The following is a 19,861-nucleotide window of genomic DNA, read 5'->3' on the forward strand; positions in this document are numbered from 1 at the left end:
TGATACCATCTGAAAGTACAGATTTCATTATATAACATATGAAATTTTCATCTTGTGTTTCCAAGTCGTTCAAGGTCAAACGTTAAGGGCAAAACGAACCCGATTTTTAAAACTTAAAACTGAGCACTCCACGTCAAATCAACCATGCAGGCCCATACCACTCAAGTCACCGAATTTGATTAAATTTTTTGGGCAGGTGTAGTTATGGGTAAAACTAACCCCTGTACAGTAAAAGTGCCGAAATAAGTTTATTTGGAAGTTCTATGATAAAATAATTTTGATACCATCTGAAAGTACAGATTTCATTATATAACATATGAAATTTTCATCTTGTGTTTCCAAGTCGTTCAAGGTCAAACGTTAAGGGCAAAACGAACCCGATTTTTAAAACTTAAAACTGAGCACTCCACGTCAAATCAACCATGCAGGCCCATACCACTCAAGTCACCGAATTTGATTAAATTTTTTGGGCAGGTGTAGTTATGGGTAAAACTAACCCCTGTACAGTAAAAGTGCCGAAATAAGTTTATTTGGAAGTTCTATGATAAAATAAGTGTTTTGCGATTTTCCGAAAATCCGTTGCACCCAAAGAATTAATAGCTATAACTTCGGCAGTGCCGTAGCGAGGGTTTGCGTTGCCCTGGGAAAATCTCTAAAATGGCGCTCTTTTTGCTTTAAAAATACCTAATATGTAACTTTGACCAAAAGGTTGCCAATCAATTTATGGCGCCCCTTAATGAGTGTGGCCCGGTTCTTAAAGAGATAAAAACGTGATCAATGACTTATTTTAAAGGTAATGAATCCCTTTACACATTATATTATTTAATATTATAATAAATAATATTAATATAATTAAAATTTAAAACCTTTGGAAAAATTTCAATTGGATCTACAAAATAGCTATATTTAGACAAAAAAATATTTTTTGGCCTCTATCGACTTACTTCATCATAATACATTCTCTGTTAAATCATTTTCATGGAGGGAGTAACTTTTGACAAAGTTACAACCACATTACGGCAGGGGCGGATTCATAGGGGGGGCGATGGGGGTGATCGCCCCCCCCCTTAGAATACTTGAAAAAACATAACAATTTTTGAAGTTATTGCAATATATTCATAGATACTAGAGTATACTAGACTTTCTAGTTGTAGAAAGTACTTAGTTTAAGCAAACGAAAATGAGAGCTCCGCATTACATTTTCACGCTCCATATAGTCTTCGAGCTTAGAAACGATAGCGCCATCTACTTTAATACCTGCCAACTAAATTTGTGAAGAAATAGCAAACGACTTTTGAATGCCCATGATCGCCCCTCCTTACTTGATGGCCTGGATCCGCTCCTGCATTACGGTACGCAGGAAGAGTACATTTTGGAGGTTTAAATGCCAATTTTATGAAATATTTCGTTATAACTCGGAAACGATTCATCCTAAGGACTTGCGGCTGGTCCCATTCGATTCGGCACTAAACAATATGTTGATCCTGGCCAAAATCTTGATATAACCTTCCAATTGTTATTGAAATTTCCAAAAAAAAACACACATTTTGGATGTACCTTTTGTCCGAAACTATTAGTCCTATAGCGACCCGCGGTTAAAACAAACTACTGAAACGATATCAAACTCGACCCAATTCCTAAATTTGTTTTTTCTTTTTATAAAAAAACAAGTAGTTCAGTGCAAATTCGTTATTAACTCAGAAACGGTTGGTAGCACTTGACTCAACGTGAAAACTACCATCCTGTACGACACCAAACACGGTCCAATTCGTTGGTCGCAAATTTTGGGGGAAACTGCCCCACTTGCCACCTTTGTCCCCTCTCAAATTATGTTGTCTATACCGGACTTATCAGATCCTCAAAAAGGCGCTTATAAATAAACCCCTCTCTGACCACGGACTGTAAATTTAGAGGATGAGTAAAGCGTTGCCTTCCCCTGTAGAATTTTGGTTTCCCCGTGCATCAATCACTTCGAAATAGAGAGAGAGAGTCAGTCAAGGTCATTTGTACCAGGCATAGAGCTAGTCCCCCCCCCCCACGCATGTTATCTGGAAATCTGGCCGACCGAAAGACGAGCGCTTTAGTTAATGACCTTGAGCGACTTCCGTCAGCCTGATCGGTGAACGGGGCGTAAAATACCTCGGGAATACCGGTCCTCTAAAATTTACAGTCCGTGCTCTGACTGTCTTGCCCCCCTGTTGAAAAATGCCGCCAGATTTATGAATAGAAAATTATCAGCTTTGGCAGTATGAAGGGAAACCATAGACCAGTTATATGTCCAGTCGAAGCAGCACAAACTCTATAATCAGCTTTAATGACCTGTTATTTAAAGGACTATTAGACACCAAAAATGGAATTTTTAGGCCATATTGCAAGTTGGTACCAATTTTGATGTTGAGCTACCCTCTTTTACCATTTTATCATATGTAACATAATTACTCATAAGTGTGCCCAAAAGAACGTCTTCTCAATGAGACCTTGTTCACAGGATATGACGTAATTGACGTCACTTTCCAATTGATGACGGCTTTTACGTCATCAAAACCAGGTCTGGCGGGGAGGGAAGGAAGTTAACCCGGTTTGGCGCGTAGCTCGTTCGTGATTTCTTTGGTGGCTGTGAACCAAGGTCTCATTGAAATTTTTAATACAGAGATGTTATATAGAGGCATACTTCTGAGTAATTATGTTACATAGACCCGTACTAACAGTGCAGTAACATTTTGATAGTAATTCCAAAAGTAATAAAATAATAACATTTCAATTTTTATATATCATGAAGTAAATAAAAATAAAACCCGAAGGAAAAATAAATTAAAGTATGAAAACTTCTAAAATCTAAAATTTCTTGGAGGGGGGGGGGTACGGTAATTTGGTTGTAGCTTCCTTAAACGTTAATTCCCCAAGAAAATGTTTTAACAGAGAATGTATTATGTCGAAATAAGTCGATGAGGGCATAAATTAATTTTCCTAAATTAGCTATTTTGGGGATCCGCGAATAACTTACCTCCAAGTTTCAAATTCCCAAATTTTTAAACCTTTTATTTAAAAAAATATATAATATGGTGTGTTAAAGATTTCATTACCTATAAAATAAGTCATCGATCACATTTTTATCGCTCTTAGAACTGAAGTTATAGCTATTAATTCTTTGGGTGCAACGGGTTTTCGGAAAATCGCAAAACAGTTATTTTATCATAGAACTTCCAAATAAACTTATTTCAGCACTTTTGCTGTACAGGGGTTAGTTTTACCCATAACTACACTTGTTTCTTTGATGTTGTTAGCATGTTTACTAAAGTTACGGTTAAAGAGGGCGATCAATATTTTAAGAGATCGTCAGGACGTCAACTAGGCAAAACTTGTAATAGAATGGAACTCAAAGACATCCTTAATTTAGTTGAAATTTGTGTAATAGACCCATTTTTCAAAATTAACGGCAAGATTTATATTCAAAAGTCAGGCTTAACGATTGGTAGTCTGTCTCCATTATTGAGTGTTATATATATGAAATGCTTTTGAATTCCCCCTTTATCATAGATTTCAGCTGGAAACGGTTATTTCCAAATGGACGCATGGCTGGGAAAATCTTGATAGTTTTCTACAATACCTCAATTTGGTTGATTATAAAGTACAACTTACTTAATAAATTGAAAACAATAATTCTATTCCTTTTTTAGATGTTTTAATTACAAAAAACAACAACCAGAGTGTGTGTATCCCTGCCTCCACATTGGAAATTGAATCATCCACTAAACCAAATATTGATGTTGTTTTATACATTTATGACCAGAGCAGTTAATATTTGCTCAGACACCACCAGTTTTACCATAGACAAAATACATACATAGACTGGAAGGCTATCAGTGAAGGTTGTTAACAGTTTTTGTACGAGACGTCTTTTTTTCAAGGCGTGAAATAAACAAGCTGACCACACAGTACTATATAATTTTGGAACCAATCACGGAGGGCTAATAAGAAAAGTGTTTCCTTAGTGTGTCAGTTAAGTCTTCCGATGAGAAAAAAAATTACTAAAATTATTTAATACTAAAAACATTAAGGGAATCTTTAAATAATTTCAATCATTAAGTAATTTCAAAAATGGCATGTTCTTAAAAGGTTTATTGTATACAAAATTAGCAACTTTTATGTTGAAGTTTCTTTAGTTTAAAAAATGTGTTGTCCTTTTTAATTTTACTACTAAAATAATTTTTCTTCTTCTCTTTCTCTTCTGCCATTATTTCATTCATATAGTAAATTATTTTCCGTAAATAATTTCTAACGAGTTTTTTTTTAAACCATCGCATATTTGAGTATTGTCAATGTTTTTGGCATGATTTAACAATCTAGGGAGCACTTGGTTTTTACGCATGATAGGGAAAAATTCTTTAAAGAATAACTTTTCTATGTCAGTCATAAAATCTAAAACTTATTTTGTGGGTGAAATCAGCCTTGTAGCCGCTCTTACTCTACAAGAGTGGGTAACGTGCCTTCGGAGGACTACACAGTAATTATCCTATTATAATAAGAGACTAATACTATACCCACCAAGGGAAGAGAATGCAACCTTGAAGCACTGCGGGAAATACTATGCTTAACTAACAGGCCAGCTGGGTTGCCTGCCCATTTGGCCAAAATCTCCTTTCTAAGTTGAAAATGCATTTAAGTGCATGAAAACTTGAGTATATTCTTCTAAGCTTTCTGCCTGGGTTATAAATTTGCATAACTCTTTTTCACAATTTTTCTGGTCCCTAACTTTGACACCACCCACCACACAAGAAAGCCCATTTCAATCTGAAACAGTTCCAAACTTTAAGTCCACTTCAACTAATCCACTTACTCGAGGCTTTTTGGGATTTGTTACCCAAGATACTGATGGGATGTTTTGTGCAGTGTTTACTTGTGTTGTTCTTGCAGAAGTATGACTCTCATTAGTTTTTTCAAAAATAACACCGTAAGTTAAATATTTCATACTCAATAACGTGTCATCCAAATCATCCCCACAATTTTGTCCCTTACTAGCACAGAGTAAAGAATTCACTAGAATTAGTTTAAAAAGGTCTTTAAATTGTTGAGCATTTGGGTTGCATATATTTCCACCTCGCTGAAGATGTTTTCTAGGAAGTTTTGGGAAATTCATCTGGTGAAAAGGAAGTTTGCCCCCTCAGTATTCAAATCTTAACAAAGTCCTTTAATGGCAGCTACTAAAATTATAATAGTTGATGTGCAGCGTCTTTCGCTTTCATTTTTGAAAAAATAGAGTGAAAAATATGTCTGCTTATTAATTTCTGTGCAAGTCGAATGGGTCGTGATTGATCAAGCTTGAAAAATTTCTCTGTATGGTGAAATCTCCCTGCGTTTCCATGTACTTCTATATTGTATTTCTTGAAGTTATTCCGCAAACTTTTTAATATTTTTTGGTGATTGTGATAGAAAAACGATCAATGAATGGAAATTTTCAGTTTATTGAATAGACTTCTATTAGTAGGAGCTTGATCGCAAATTACCATCCTAACTCATAGCCTAATTGCTTGCAGTTTCAAAATGCATTTTAACTAATTTTTGAGTAATTGCGCACTGGTGGAGGTGAAGCCTAGAACTTGTTTCCCTTTTAGGGCAGACAATTTTTATCGGTTTTGAATTTACAATTTTTAATTCAATATTATGCGACAAGATTTTTGGTCCATCATCTTTGTTATCTGGATTTTGTTTACTTTTTTTAGTAATCTCTAATGATTTGCGAACATGTAAAAAGAAAAAGTTATATTTTACAGATAACCCCCGTTTCGAAGACACAAAGGTAATGTTTCGCCAGACCTGACTTATGGAATCTATTGTGAGGTACATCACCTCTTTGTTCTTTGAGTCTAATTTTAAAAGTTCCTTTTGGTTTTTCCTATATATTTTTTTCCGCAGGGTCATGGTATTTCATAGATACCATAATTATCTAGTTTGTTAATTTTATCTATTATAGGGAGGTATTTTTTAGTTTGTTTATAAGTCTGAATATGGGTTTTATTTTAGCTTGGCCGAATACATAACCAATGGTAGTAGACATGTTTTTTACTGAAATTACAACTTATATCATGTTAATAAAATTTCATTTTTAGGGATCCTGTTCAAAATTCTTTCATTCGCTCTTAAGTAAATTGGTATCGAAGCCTCGGTTTTTGCGATAGCTTTTATGAATAAAATTTCTTGTTTCAGGATCGAGTATATCCATTTGAGCATATCTTTGTAGTTTTTGATTAGATTTGGCGTGTGGCAGAATGCATCACATAGGGGTGATCCCATAGCTAAGCCAGTTTTTTGTATGTAGAATTTTGCATAAGCTTTGAAGAAGGTGTTTTTAACACTCTCTCACTACCGCCTTCTTCCCCCACCTCTCTCTCTCTCTTTTCTATATATCTATAATCTCTATAAGCCCATGCTATTACCATGACAAAACCAACAGGAGAAAATATGAAGTTGATGAGATGGACAAAAACCAGGTTGAAACACATTCTATTCCATCTAACAAATTGAGAGACTTTTCTAGGTAAGAGTTGATATTCAATTCATAAATATTCAACAGGAATACCATACATCACCTCCCCCAAAGTAGTAGGTGGGATTTAATATTAGCGAAACTGTGATGTGGTATCTCTAGCAAAAGTTTATCATAAGACATTATTACATTATTAGTGAATTTCACTATGACAAGCTGCTTAAAACTATTAGTCTGACATGCCACCATTGAGAGCCACAACTGTCTTCTCCTAGCTGTAATCGAGCCAGTCCTATTCATACAAAAACCACCTAACTAGTGTGGCATAAAAATAAGTTTTACCTTTCGCTTCTAATGAGGAGACCACAGGGTAATGATAGAGAGAAATATTCATGAATTAAATAAATTCATGATATTGAAGATAATCTGTTATTGGAAAATTGATTTTTATAAATTAATCTGTTTGCATCTCGGTTATCAATATGGCCAATTTCTCATTCCGTTCCCTTTAATATAAGTAAAGAGCAAGGATTGATCAAATTTTTGTGAGAACTTGATGATGCAAATGCATGACCGCTATGCAATATTGTTACTCCAGAAACAATTATTGATTTTGCCTAATTTCAATAACAGAATCAATTTGTAATATCACTATGGGTATCTGAATCGGTTTAATTATTCATATGAAAACAACATTTTTACTTATCTATCATGCCCTTCCGCTCTCAGTGCACACCTCCAGGGATATTGCCACGGTAAAGCTCATCACGGAAGGTGGGGAGGTTACTATGGCATCGGCATACCTACCATACGACGATGCTCTCCCCCCTCCCTCGCAGGGGGTGACCAGATTGGTCAGCTACTGTGAGGGTTCGGGGAGGAGGCTGGTCATCGGTTGCGATGCTAATGCGCACCACGAAATCTGGGGCAGCTCAGACTGCAACCAGCGTGGTAACGACTTAATGGAATATCTGGTTAGTACCAGACTTCACATTTTGAAAAAGAACAATGTACCAACTTTTGTTACTTCTAACAGAAGTGAGGTCATTGATCTCACACTGTGTACAGTAAATGTCGCAGATAAAATCAAGAACTGGCATGTGTCTAACGAACCGTCTTTGCCGGATCACAGACACATTTGCTTCAATATTCTGGTCAAACCTGTATGGGCTTTTACCACTATTCGCAACCCTAGGGGCACAGATTGGTCTGGTTACAGGGAAGACTTAAATTTCTTCCTAAAGGGTGATAAGCCACGGCTGTCATCGGTGTTGGATTTTGATTTGGCTTTTGAACGCGTTTAACAGTCCTTTATCGACTCCTATCACCGCAACTGTCCGGCAAAGCCTGCCAACCGGCCAAGGCTAGTGCCTTGGTGGAACAACGAGATTGGCAGGCTGCGCAAGGAAACTCGTAGGCTCTTTAATAGGGCAAAGAAGGGGGGTGATTGGGATGCCTATAAACGCACCCTCACCACCTACCACAAGTCTATCCGCGATGCCAAGAAGGCTTCATGGAGAGACTTCTGTGAGAACATAGCGGATGTTCCCAGTACGGCCAAATTAATGAAAATTTTGTCACACGATAATACTAAGCATCTTGACACCATTAAGTTGAAAGATGGTAGTTTTTCCACGTCCGGTAAGGACACTCTGACACATGTTAGATGTACACTTTCCGGACTCTAAGCTCACTAGCAATGGTAACACTGACAATCGCCCTTTGAGGATCAATCGAACCAAAAGGGAAGATTGGGCAGTGGCGAATAAGGTCGCCACGCATTCCAGACTTATATGGGCTGTAAAGTCATTTAAACCCTATAAGTCCCCGGGACCGGATGGGATTTTTCCTATCCTCATACAGGAGGGCATTGATATTCTATGCCCTATGCTGCTGAGAATCTACAGGGCTTGTATTGCTCTAGGGCATTTACCTAGCACCTGGAAGCTTTCTCAAGCGATCTTCATACCTAAGCCTGGTAAATCTGATTACCTGGAAGCTAAGGCATTTAGGCCAATTAGTCTCACCTCTTTTCTCCTAAAAATTCTGGAGAAAATGGTGGACAACTATATTAGGGAGGAGGTTCTTTGCAACTCTCCTCTGTCGGCTGCGCAGCATGCTTACCAGAAGGACAGGTCTACTGAGACCGCCCTGCATGGTATCAGCAGCTGCCTGGAAAAAGCAATTGGGCACAAGGAAATTGCGTTAGCAGTTTTTCTTGATATTGAGGGAGCCTTTGATGAAGTCTCCAGCGCAGTCATACTTAAGGCTGCGAAAAGGTTTGGTATCAATGACACATTGTGCCTTTGGATCAAATCTATGTTAACTGACCGAAAAGTGGTATCCTCCTTGCTGGGTGACTCCCTTATGGTCTCCACCAGTCGTGGTTGCCCACAGGGGGGCGTTCTTTCTCCCCTTCTGTGGTGCCTGGTGGTGGATGAACTCGTTCGGAGGTTGAACAGGGGAGGATGCCGCTGTTTCGGTTACGCCGATGATACTGCTATCATCATTACTGGGAAATTCCCGGCATCAGTTGAGAGCTGGTGCAGGGAGGTCAACCTCATGGTTAATCCTAATAAAACTGTCTTGGTTCCTTTTACTCGTAGAAGGATAAAAGGTATGTTTGAGGGTATTTCCTTATTTGGAAAGGACCTTGTGGAGAGCACCGAGGTGAAGTACCTCGGGTTCATCCTGGATAGCAAACTAACATGGAAACCACACCTTGACTACATAGTTAAGAGGGGCAAAATGTTATTTTGGAGAACTAGAAGTGCAGTTAGCAAGACCTGGGGCTTAAGCCCCAGGGCTGTGTACTGGCTGTACACCATGATCATCAGACCTATCCTGTCTTATGCAGCTGTGGTCTGGTGGCCAAGGGTTACTTTAAGGACTGTGCAGTTTAATCTACGCACTCTGCAAAGGCTGGCTTGTGTCGGCATTACAGGAGCCATGAGAACAGCCCCAAGCGCTTCTCTGGAAATACTCCTGAATATGCTTCCTCTCCACCTTTTTATTGAGGAAGCTGCCCTTTTAGGTGCCTATAGGCTTAACCAAAATGGCTGGTGGAAGGCTAATAATTGGGAGCATAGCCACACCAAGCTCTTCCGAGATATGTCCAATCAGATGCCGATTTTAACAATGGGCTCTGATCTGATGGTTACTAAACTCCACTTTAGTAAACCTTTTGAGGTCAACTTCCCTAGCCGGGCGGAGTGGAGTAACTTGACCCTCGGTACCAGAGGAGAGATCGTCTGGTTCACTGATGGGTCTAAGACACACTATGGCACTGGTGCGGGGATGTATTGCCTTACTAATAATTTCGGCTTTTATGAAAGCCTAGGGATACACACTAGTGTATTCCAGGCTGAAATTTTTGCCATTTGCTCCTGTGTTGCTCACTGTTTACATCAGGGGTATCATGGGAAGGTTATCCAGATTTATTCAGATAGCCAGGCTGCTCTTAGAGCTCTCATTCAGTATAGTATTCTTTCTAAACTGGTTTTTAGCTGCTTAGATCTCACCTGCACTCTTGGGTTGCACAATAAAGTTCAACTTTGTTGGGTACCTGGGCATAAGGGGCATCTTGGGAACGAAAGGGCCGACGCCTTGGCCAAGGAAGGTGCGAGGGCTGGGTTCATTGGTCCAGAACCTGCTCTCCCCATCTCCCGAGGACTTGTACGCGGCTTAATCTCCAAGTTTATGTCGGATCGTCAACTCAGACAATGGTCTGAAATTGAGGGTCAAAGGCAGGCCAAAGAGTTCACTCTTGGCCCATCTAGGGAGAGAGCTAGAGAATTACTCTCGCTCTCTAGGTCCAGTATTAGGATTGTTACTGGCCTACTTACAGGCCACTGCCATCTTAACAGACATTTAACGCTTATTGGGGTCAGTGATGACCCGATTTGCAGATCTTGTCTAGCTGAGGAGGAAACTGCCTCACATGTCCTCTGTAGCTGCGATTACTATGCAGCCCAGAGGTTTGAGCATTTGGGTATGCATCGGTTGGAGACGTATGACGTCTCTAATATCACGGCCGGGCAGATTTTAAGCTTTATGTCGGCAATAGGACTTATTTAAGTCACCCAGTTTGGGGATGCACAATGGACCTTAGGTCAAAGTGTTTGGCTTGCCACCCCACTCAATAATAATAATAATATCTATAGAACAGTGTTCCAGAGACCGCAGAAGCGCTGCGACCCCTGGCGGCGGAACTAGCTTCCGTGGAGGTATATCGAAAAACCACTGACCAAGATGGATAGTACACCATCAGATTAGTTTAACTTTAACATTTTCGGCTTCTTAGGTATATTCAAACTCTGTACAGATGAAATAAGAGTGAAAAAACTCATTTTCGTGTTGTTGGTAAAATTTCCAGAACATTGCCCCTGAAATTTGTTGATCTATTCGCTAATTCTCAAAAAGTTAATTATTTAAAAATTTTAAAAGAATTGGCACTATTTTGGCTAGAAAAGGTAAAAAAGTACATTTGAGTTATACTAAATGGCAGAACTTTATTATTTTAAACTTCATTCTTATGGAATCAAAATTTAATTTCAAATACTTCTACAAAAGTATATTTTGAGATAGTGTTAATTTTTTAGTTCCGAAAGAACTTCTAATCATAGATTATTCAATGTGGAGATATTTTCGTGGGGTACTATGGTGTTTTCTCTGTAGTCTTGAAAGGCATTATTTGAGTAAGAAATTAAAAAAAAATTGAATTAAATAAAACACGGAACAGAGTACAAACTTCTGTAATATAAAATGCTTTAAAATTGTAATAATTTTTTTGCCTGGTCAGATCAAGCAGGGATTTGTACCCATGACCTTCCAAATTACAAAAGAAGTTTCTTTCGTACTAATAGACCATCGTGCTTTACACATCTGCGAAAGCCATAAATTTCCATGGTTGTTACACAATTTGACTAGTCTTTATTACTTCTCCTGTGACCAGTGACTATGGTAATTATAACAAAAACTTATAATTTTAAAGAACCACGCAACAGTTTGAATTTTGAGGGTGAGAGAGGGAAAAAGTATGCCTGAGACACGCAGGTCCGGGCATTTTAGAGACGTCGGCCCCCTACTTCCCACAAAACCACTACATGTGTCAAAGCACGGCCCATTGGGAATTTGCCCGATCTGCCCTATGGCCAGTCCAGACCTAGAGACACGTGATGGAAGTGAAGAGCCTACAGGAAATTCTGCCATAATTTTTCAAGATTATCTTGACCCTTAAGTGTTTGAATACTATTTTGTACAAGAAATCACCTATTTTTCAGTATTTATAGTATTCTTTTAAGTATTATAAGTGGACAGTAATGTATAAACGTATGAAAAAATTATGCAGATGTTGTTTATTTATAGATCATTACATTTGCAAGTGCATTATAATACCAGTATCTTTTCTCTCAAAAAGCAAAAATTGTGAGCAAAACGAAATTGGCTACTTTTCACTAAGTACAAACAATTTTAAATTTGAAGTTTTATTAACTCTCTTGTGAAGCTGTGACTGAGAGCAATTGTTCTAGTTCTTGTTTAAAACTTTTATCTAACTCAATGTTTCTAATTAAATCTTTCAACACTGAAATGACTTCCAATTGTCCTATTTCCGATGCAAATTTCACACACGCTACTGTCCTATCAAATTGTTTGTGATCAAGCAGAAGCTTACAAAGGTCCTGTATTGTATTGGAGCTTGGATAACCTATGATTGTAACTTGTTGATCAGTTATAATTTTGAATACTTCCCAAGCTTTTTCCAAGTTGGAAGTATTTAGAAACACTTTCATCATATCATCTAGAATTTCTGCAGTCCAATTAACTCTAGTTGTTGTAATCCTAGATTTATCTTGCTGAAATTCAACCCTTTCTTTAATGTCATAAGCAATAGTAGAAAATGATTCTTGCATATCTGGGTCTTTCGATTTGGCCATTATACTAAGAATTTTACTAATAATTCGTTCTCGATTTGTATGGTTAAACAAAATCACATCAGACCAAATTTGGGGTAAGTATGACAGTTTTCCACTTAAACTAATGGCTTCAATGATATCTTCCATAACACTTGGTTCTGGAGTATAAGAATGTGGCACGTAAGTATTATAAAACTCGAAAAAAATTTCAATATCTTCCATCCTACATATAACTTTCAATAAATGTTGGTAATATATAGATTCTTTATAAGCATTTCCAATTAACTTGCTGTTATCTCCAAGCTGATACAAATCATGTACCTTTAATGCTAAATCTGGGTCACTCAAATGATTATTACAAACTTCCATTGCTGCCACAAAGAAACTTAGATCTTTGTTATGTCTAATATAAAACATTTTTCCACTAATTTTATTCATTATGTCAACGAGAATGTAACTCCTTGGGCCAGTATTTTTACAGTAAACTGTAAGCAGGTAATAGTAGGAGCCAAGACTAGGTTCTATGCCACATTGTTTCATTTCAGAAAACAATTCTAAAGCTAGTTCTTTAGAGCTATGCCATTTACCCAACTTTACAACATTCTCTAACAGAGAATTGAATGTGCCAATATTTGGTTTAACATTATCTTGGATCATATCAGCAATAAATGAACTAACAAGATTCCACCTCTGCTCCGAGCTTTCCCGTAAATATGGAACAATTTGAAGGATTTGATTATACATATCTATGTCACCAATAAACTTCTTATCTTTCATTTCCTTATACATTAAATTAGCTCTTTCAATTTGGAAATGTTTAGCTAATCCTTTTACCATAATACAATACGTTTGATCATTCTTATTTTTGATATCATTAAATATTTCATAAACCAAATTATTTTCTTGCCATTTAGTTTTCATTTGTTCATGATCATGTTGCTTTAACCATCGATCTTCAAAATAGTTATTTTCACCTTGAGGCTTGGAACCGTAATAGCAGACTAATTCTAAAAATGTATGCAAAATATCATCACTCACAGCAATTTCTTTGCTTTTAAGTGATTTGTATAATTCAATTGCATTAGTTAATTCAAAACTTTCGATGCAATTTCGTAGTGATTCAGGATTATCAGAATCAGTTTTTCCCAATTTAATTGGGGCGTTGAATGCGGATATATTAGGCTCAGCGGGATTATGTTCAAAACTCTTTGGATATTTTTTAAGCATGAATGCTGCAGCTTTCCTTCCAGCTTCTTTGGACAATGCGTAGCTTCGTTTATTTGTATTGCTTACTGGTAGAAGGAAAGGATCATCCTCATATTTGTAATGAGGTGAAGACGGATTTCGTTTTACTGTTGAAGCTAAAGCTTTCAAAATGTCAGTTGGCCCCCTTGGTATTCTTTGGGGTATAACTATTCTCTCAGCTGAACAGTCTTTGCTATTGTCAATTTTAATTAACGGTTTGCTGGATCTAACATCTGTAGAGTAACACCCTATGGATTTGTTCCAAAGTGTATAACAAATCTTAGCTCGAGTCAAAACAAGGTAATTTCTAAATTTTATATTATTCGGCAAAAGAACTGTGTAAAACGCCATTTTTTTATACTAAAATTAAGTATAAGAAGAATATATTAAAAGAAACGATTACACTTGCAAACGATTTAAAGTTATAAGTCAACCGGAGATTTAAAAAAAGTTTTTAGACGCTTGAGCAGACGATTGAAATATTTAATTGAAACAGTGTGAGAAATAAGGCACTATCACCAGTTTAAAAATTAGCTGAGCCAGTTTAAAAATTAAATACTTGAGGTGTTAGTAGCCCTGGTGACCACTTAATTAATTATAATAATTGAGACCATAAGTAACATAATACCCCTAAGTATGACATTAGGAACATATTCTACTACTTCCTTTCTTCACAGTGACGTCAAAAAATTTTCGAAATAGCGCCACTCGGTAGCGGCGGCATGAACTAATCTAACCCAACTTCCGGTTTTGAACAGTCATTTTTAGGCTTAAGGCGTATTTAGCCGCACTAATTTCGTTTTCGCCACGGAAACTTTAACAACGGGAGAAATTAAAGAAATAGTATGTATTTTCCCCAACAATATTAAATCTTTATATCGGGCAAATGGTATTATATTAGAAATTCACAACAACTCGAAATTTGTGGATCACTAGTGTAGTATATTGAGAAGATCATCTCAATGATGTTTATCAATGTTACGCACCAAATACTGCAGACGTTAAAAAACCTTCTGTTTGTTACGTTTTTAATGTAAAAAGGTTTCTCATTTAGTTTACGAATATTTTATCACAATTTCTTCCAGATTTTTACTAAAATTATAATTTTAATATACTTGTATTTTGTACCTGCTTTTGTCCGCTGTGATCAAAATAAAAATGAATTGATCAATTAAAATGTAAGAATTAACCTTTTGAAACTTCTGGAATAACTTTTACAATTGCTAAATACGCAATAAAAATATTTTTTTCAGTTCAAACTTTGAAAATGACCCTAATAATATTTAGAATTTAGGTATAATTTTCCGATAGAGTTAGGCCTAATAAGCCGACTATCATAACGGCCATTTTTATTTCTTACATTTCGTACCTCATAATATTTTGTAGCGCTATATGATTGGGTAAATTTGAACTCTGACTCCTTTTCGATGACCAATAAAAAAAATCAAATCCCAAAGAGTATTAAACTTCCGGGTTACAGAGTTGCTAGTCGTTTTTCTGATTTATCGTTGGTGAAGAAAGGATGTAGTAATAAAAAATGCATGAGCAAGGCTACAAGTGTCATACTTAGGGGTATTATGTTACTTATGTTGAGACGAAACAACCGATTTTAATTTATTCAGAATATTATAAATGAAGTAGTTACAACAGTGAGTTAGACGTACTAAAACAATGCACAATTGAATTTAACCCCTTTTACAGTACAATTTTATCAGTTGAATATAATACGAAGCAAATTTTAATGAAAGAAATATCTACAGAGGGTATTTGTATTTTTCTCGCTTACGAAATACTTGCCACATCTTTAACGCTCATTTTATTTCAACACTCGCCCTTGATTAAGATACCGTAGAATAGCTATATTCGACATCTGGTAGTGGACGACTCGTAGACTTCCAGTTGACGTTGTGACACATACCGCATGAAAAAGACCATTGCCGTCCAATTTCCAATATCATATTATGACTCGCACACCCAGGAAATCAATGACTGCATTAGGAATCATTGATATCCAAATATCCACACCAAATGTACACTCTGTTTGAAAAGTCTTCGACAGGTGACTTTTCCCCTCTAAAATCCATGTTTCTCGAAAACCGGATAAGGTAGAACGATGAAACCAACTGCATGGATTTTATTTTAAAAATATCTATCATTCGATACAGCCTTTTCTAAGCAAAAGCCGAACCTCCAGGGGAAAAAACTTAAATTCAAATTTGTAACTTCCTAAAATAACCGAGTAACAACCCTGAAACCTGAATTTTTGAATTCAGCATGGTCGATTTATATTTGAAAAGTGCAACTATTATCTCTCTAGGACCAATAATTAATGAGATATGGCTGTTGGAAAGGTTTGGCTGAAAACGCGAAGCACTAAAAGGCAATACGAAAAAATCTAACATAATTATTTAACTTTCACCTTATTTCAGTAACTAAGAGTTGGTGGGATAGTCTTACGGGTATGAAACTTCAGCAATGGGTAAATTCAGTCCGAGTAGCTAACATTCGAGCAAAAATGCCATCAAAGAAGTTATTGCCACCAGTGACGCGACCTAGCCAGTGGGTTTTTAATAATTTTTGTTATTTTTCAGTGCGCGGTTTCAGCTTTAGAATCAAGTTTCGTAAAGACGACTTTTAGTATAAAACGCATTTAATAAGATTTTTAACGAAATCAGTGTGCGGTGTCCCGTCTTGGATTGGGATGAATTCCCGGTCTCAAGACAAATGATACGCGTTGCCCCAAAACGAATAAAATTGGTTGACGTTGTCAAGTCAAAACTTCGTGTTAACAAGAACACTGCGCTTAAAAGTCCGGTAGCTCGATCGCGCCGCTCCCTTTTAGTCACTATTATCAACCTTGCTATTATATAATGTCGCTTAACCTACCAATTATTCCGTCGCACCATGTCGTCTACACCGTCGTATAATTAATGCTGTTAGAGGCAGGGTATTTATAAACAGAGCAGTATGTGGGATCAACAACAAAATATTGTTTTTAATTTATTGAATTAGGTATTTACCAAAGAGAATACCAAGAGCGGTGTTGTAACTCGTCGTAGTGCAGATATGAGCCAACAATTTTACCAGGCTTTTTATTTGCAATATATCGTAAAAATAATTAAACCAAGAAACGTTATTTAAAGAGAGACAATTGTTATTCATTTCTATTCAAAAACCAAAATAAAAACCGTTAGTAAGGGATAGCATCACCCCTTCTTCTTAGGCACTCCCTTAATCTTCGACGAAAGGAATTCGTCAGCGCGCGAATATATTGCGGAGTGACTCGGTTAAAGGCGTCGTTCACCATATTTCTTAAGTCGTCCACTTCGACCGGTATTCGTTTCTCCATAAAGAACGTTATCTTCGACCAAAGATTTTCAATAGGGTTGAGGTCTGGAGAGCAAGGTGGCCAGTCCAAAACTTCAAAGCCTTCATCTCTTAGGAAATCTTGGACGATACGTGAAGTGTGGGCCGGGCAGTTGTCTTGCATAAAATAGACCCTATAAAAATGAGATAAAATATTAAGTTGCTTTTAAGTAATTGCAAGCCCTTAAGCTTTGTTTACCTGTCAGCGTTCTCCAGGCCATATATAACAGCTACTGATGGTAGCATCGAGTCTCGGAGAATCTGGATGTATGACTGCCCATTTAGTCGACCGACAATTGGTCTAATAGTTCCGGCTTGGCCGTCGCCAATACAACACCAAACATTGACCGTAAAACGACCACTCCTTTTCAATCGGTAGGTGTTTCGAGAATAATTTCTCTGCCTCCTTCGTCTCGTTACCCAGACTGTCGGTGAAATTGGAGAGCTCTGGAACGACTGTAAGCATCCGATAAATATATCATAACACTAACCGCTTAGCCATAATAAATACCTTTTCATCGGAAAACAATATATAGCGTGACAAAACATCTCTCGGCCATCGTAACAACTGGCGGCAAAATTGTCGTCGAAGTCGTCTGTGCCTCAGGGTCAGCAAAGGCTTGACCAACGAACGACGACGTCGAAGACCAGATGTTTTAAGTCTGTTCCACACAGTTGAGGTGGCGGCTCTTACACCTGCTTCAGCCCAACGATCTCTCAATTTTCGAATTGAAAGCTCCGGAATTCGGGTGGCGTCCCTGGCCAACAGCCTATCTTCGGCTGGAGTCGTATTCTTTGGACGACCGCTTCTATGAAGATCCTGAAAACCAAATTCCAACATTTAAACTTGCTTTTAAACTCCTGAAATAAACTTCCTTACCTTTATACTTTTCGAGTTAATTTGGTAAAAAATTGATCCAAAAGTATTAGGTAGAAAATACAACTTTGTGTTTTATTTTTATTTACTCGAAAAGTATAAATGTAGACATCGTTCGTGTCGAACTTAACAGTTCATTCTGTATCACGACTTGCGCAGCATGGCTATAATTAGCGAACAACAAAGAATTCAAATTATAACTCTAAGGGAAGGAGGGGCGACTTGGGAATTCATAGCCGCCGCTGTAAATTGTTCGGTATCTGGAGCTAGATACCGCTACGGACAGTATCGGCGGCATGGTAGAGTTACGGTAAGGAAGTTTATTTCAGGAGTTTAAAAGCAAGTTTAAATGTTGGAATTTGGTTTTCAGGATCTTCATAGAAGCGGTCGTCCAAAGAATACGACTCCAGCCGAAGATAGGCTGTTGGCCAGGGACGCCACCCGAATTCCGGAGCTTTCAATTCGAAAATTGAGAGATCGTTGGGCTGAAGCAGGTGTAAGAGCCGCCACCTCAACTGTGTGGAACAGACTAAAAACATCTGGTCTTCGACGTCGTCGTTCGTTGGTCAAGCCTTTGCTGACCCTGAGGCACAGACGACTTCGACGACAATTTTGCCGCCAGTTGTTACGATGGCCGAGAGATGTCTTGTCACGCTATATATTGTTTTCCGATGAAAAGGTATTTATTATGGCTAAGCGGTTAGTGTTATGATATATTTATCGGATGCTTACAGTCGTTCCAGAGCTCTCCAATTTCACCGACAGTCTGGGTAACGAGACGAAGGAGGCAGAGAAATTATTCTCGAAACACCTACCGATTGAAAAGGAGTGGTCGTTTTACGGTCAATGTTTGGTGTTGTATTGGCGACGGCCAAGCCGGAACTATTAGACCAATTGTCGGTCGACTAAATGGGCAGTCATACATCCAGATTCTCCGAGACTCGATGCTACCATCAGTAGCTGTTATATATGGCCTGGAGAACGCTGGCAGGTAAACAAAGCTAAAGGGCTTGCAATTACTTAAAAGCAACTTAATATTTTCTCTCATTTTTATAGGGTCTATTTTATGCAAGACAACTGCCCGGCCCACACTTCACGTATCGTCCAAGATTTCCTAAGAGATGAAGGCTTTGAAGTTTTGGACTGGCCACCTTGCTCTCCAGACCTCAACCCTATTGAAAATCTTTGGTCGAAGATAATGTTCTTTATGGAGAAACGAATACCGGTCGACGTGGAAGACTTAAGAAATATGGTGAACGACGCCTTTAACCGAGTCACTCCGCAATATATTCGTGCGCTGACGAATTCCTTTCGTCGAAGATTAAGGGAGTGCCTAAGAAGAAGGGGTGATGCTATCCCTTACTAACGGTTTTTATTTTGGTTTTTGAATAGAAATGAATAACAATTGTCTCTCTTTAAATAACGTTTCTTGGTTTAATTATTTTTACGATATATTGCAAATAAAAAGCCTGGTAAAATTGTTGGCTCATATCTGCACTACGACGAGTTACAACACCGCTCTTGGTATTCTCTTTGGTAAATACCTAATTCAATAAATTAAAAACAATATTTTGTTGTTGATCCCACATACTGCTCTGTTTATAAATACCCTGCCTCTAACAGCATTAATTATACGACGGTGTAGACGACATGGTGCGACGGAATAATTGGTAGGTTAAGCGACATTATATAATAGCAAGGTTGATAATAGTGACTAAAAGGGAGCGGCGCGATCGAGCTACCGGACTTTTAAGCGCAGTGTTCTTGTTAACACGAAGTTTTGACTTGACAACGTCAACCAATTTTATTCGTTTTGGGGCAACGCGTATCATTTGTCTTGAGACCGGGAATTCATCCCAATCCAAGACGGGACACCGCACACTGATTTCGTTAAAAATCTTATTAAATGCGTTTTATACTAAAAGTCGTCTTTACGAAACTTGATTCTAAAGCTGAAACCGCGCACTGAAAAAT

General features: G+C 37.7%; 1 protein-coding gene and 1 long non-coding RNA gene across 2 annotated transcripts; one reads left to right on the forward strand and one right to left on the reverse strand.

Moving 5' to 3' along the window:
* The first annotated feature begins 6,013 nt into the window (after positions 1-6,013).
* Positions 6,014-6,520, forward strand: LOC149957466 (uncharacterized). The gene is made up of 3 exons (XR_016478219.1): positions 6,014-6,141; positions 6,205-6,308; positions 6,422-6,520. It is a non-coding gene; the product is annotated as an uncharacterized LOC149957466 (long non-coding RNA).
* Positions 6,521-11,843: 5,323 nt separating this feature from the next.
* Positions 11,844-14,042, reverse strand: LOC149957467 (small ribosomal subunit protein mS39). Its single transcript, XM_090164817.1, has one exon. The coding sequence runs from the start codon at positions 13,993-13,995 to the stop codon at positions 11,974-11,976; it is 2,022 nt and encodes a 673-aa protein (XP_090020943.1). The 5' UTR covers positions 13,996-14,042; the 3' UTR covers positions 11,844-11,973.
* Between the last annotated feature and the right edge of the window lie 5,819 nt (positions 14,043-19,861).

This window comes from Leiobunum rupestre, chromosome 2, assembly GCF_980474605.1.
Source record: "Leiobunum rupestre chromosome 2, qqLeiRupe1.1.hap1, whole genome shotgun sequence".
Lineage (NCBI taxonomy): Eukaryota > Metazoa > Arthropoda > Arachnida > Opiliones > Sclerosomatidae > Leiobunum > Leiobunum rupestre.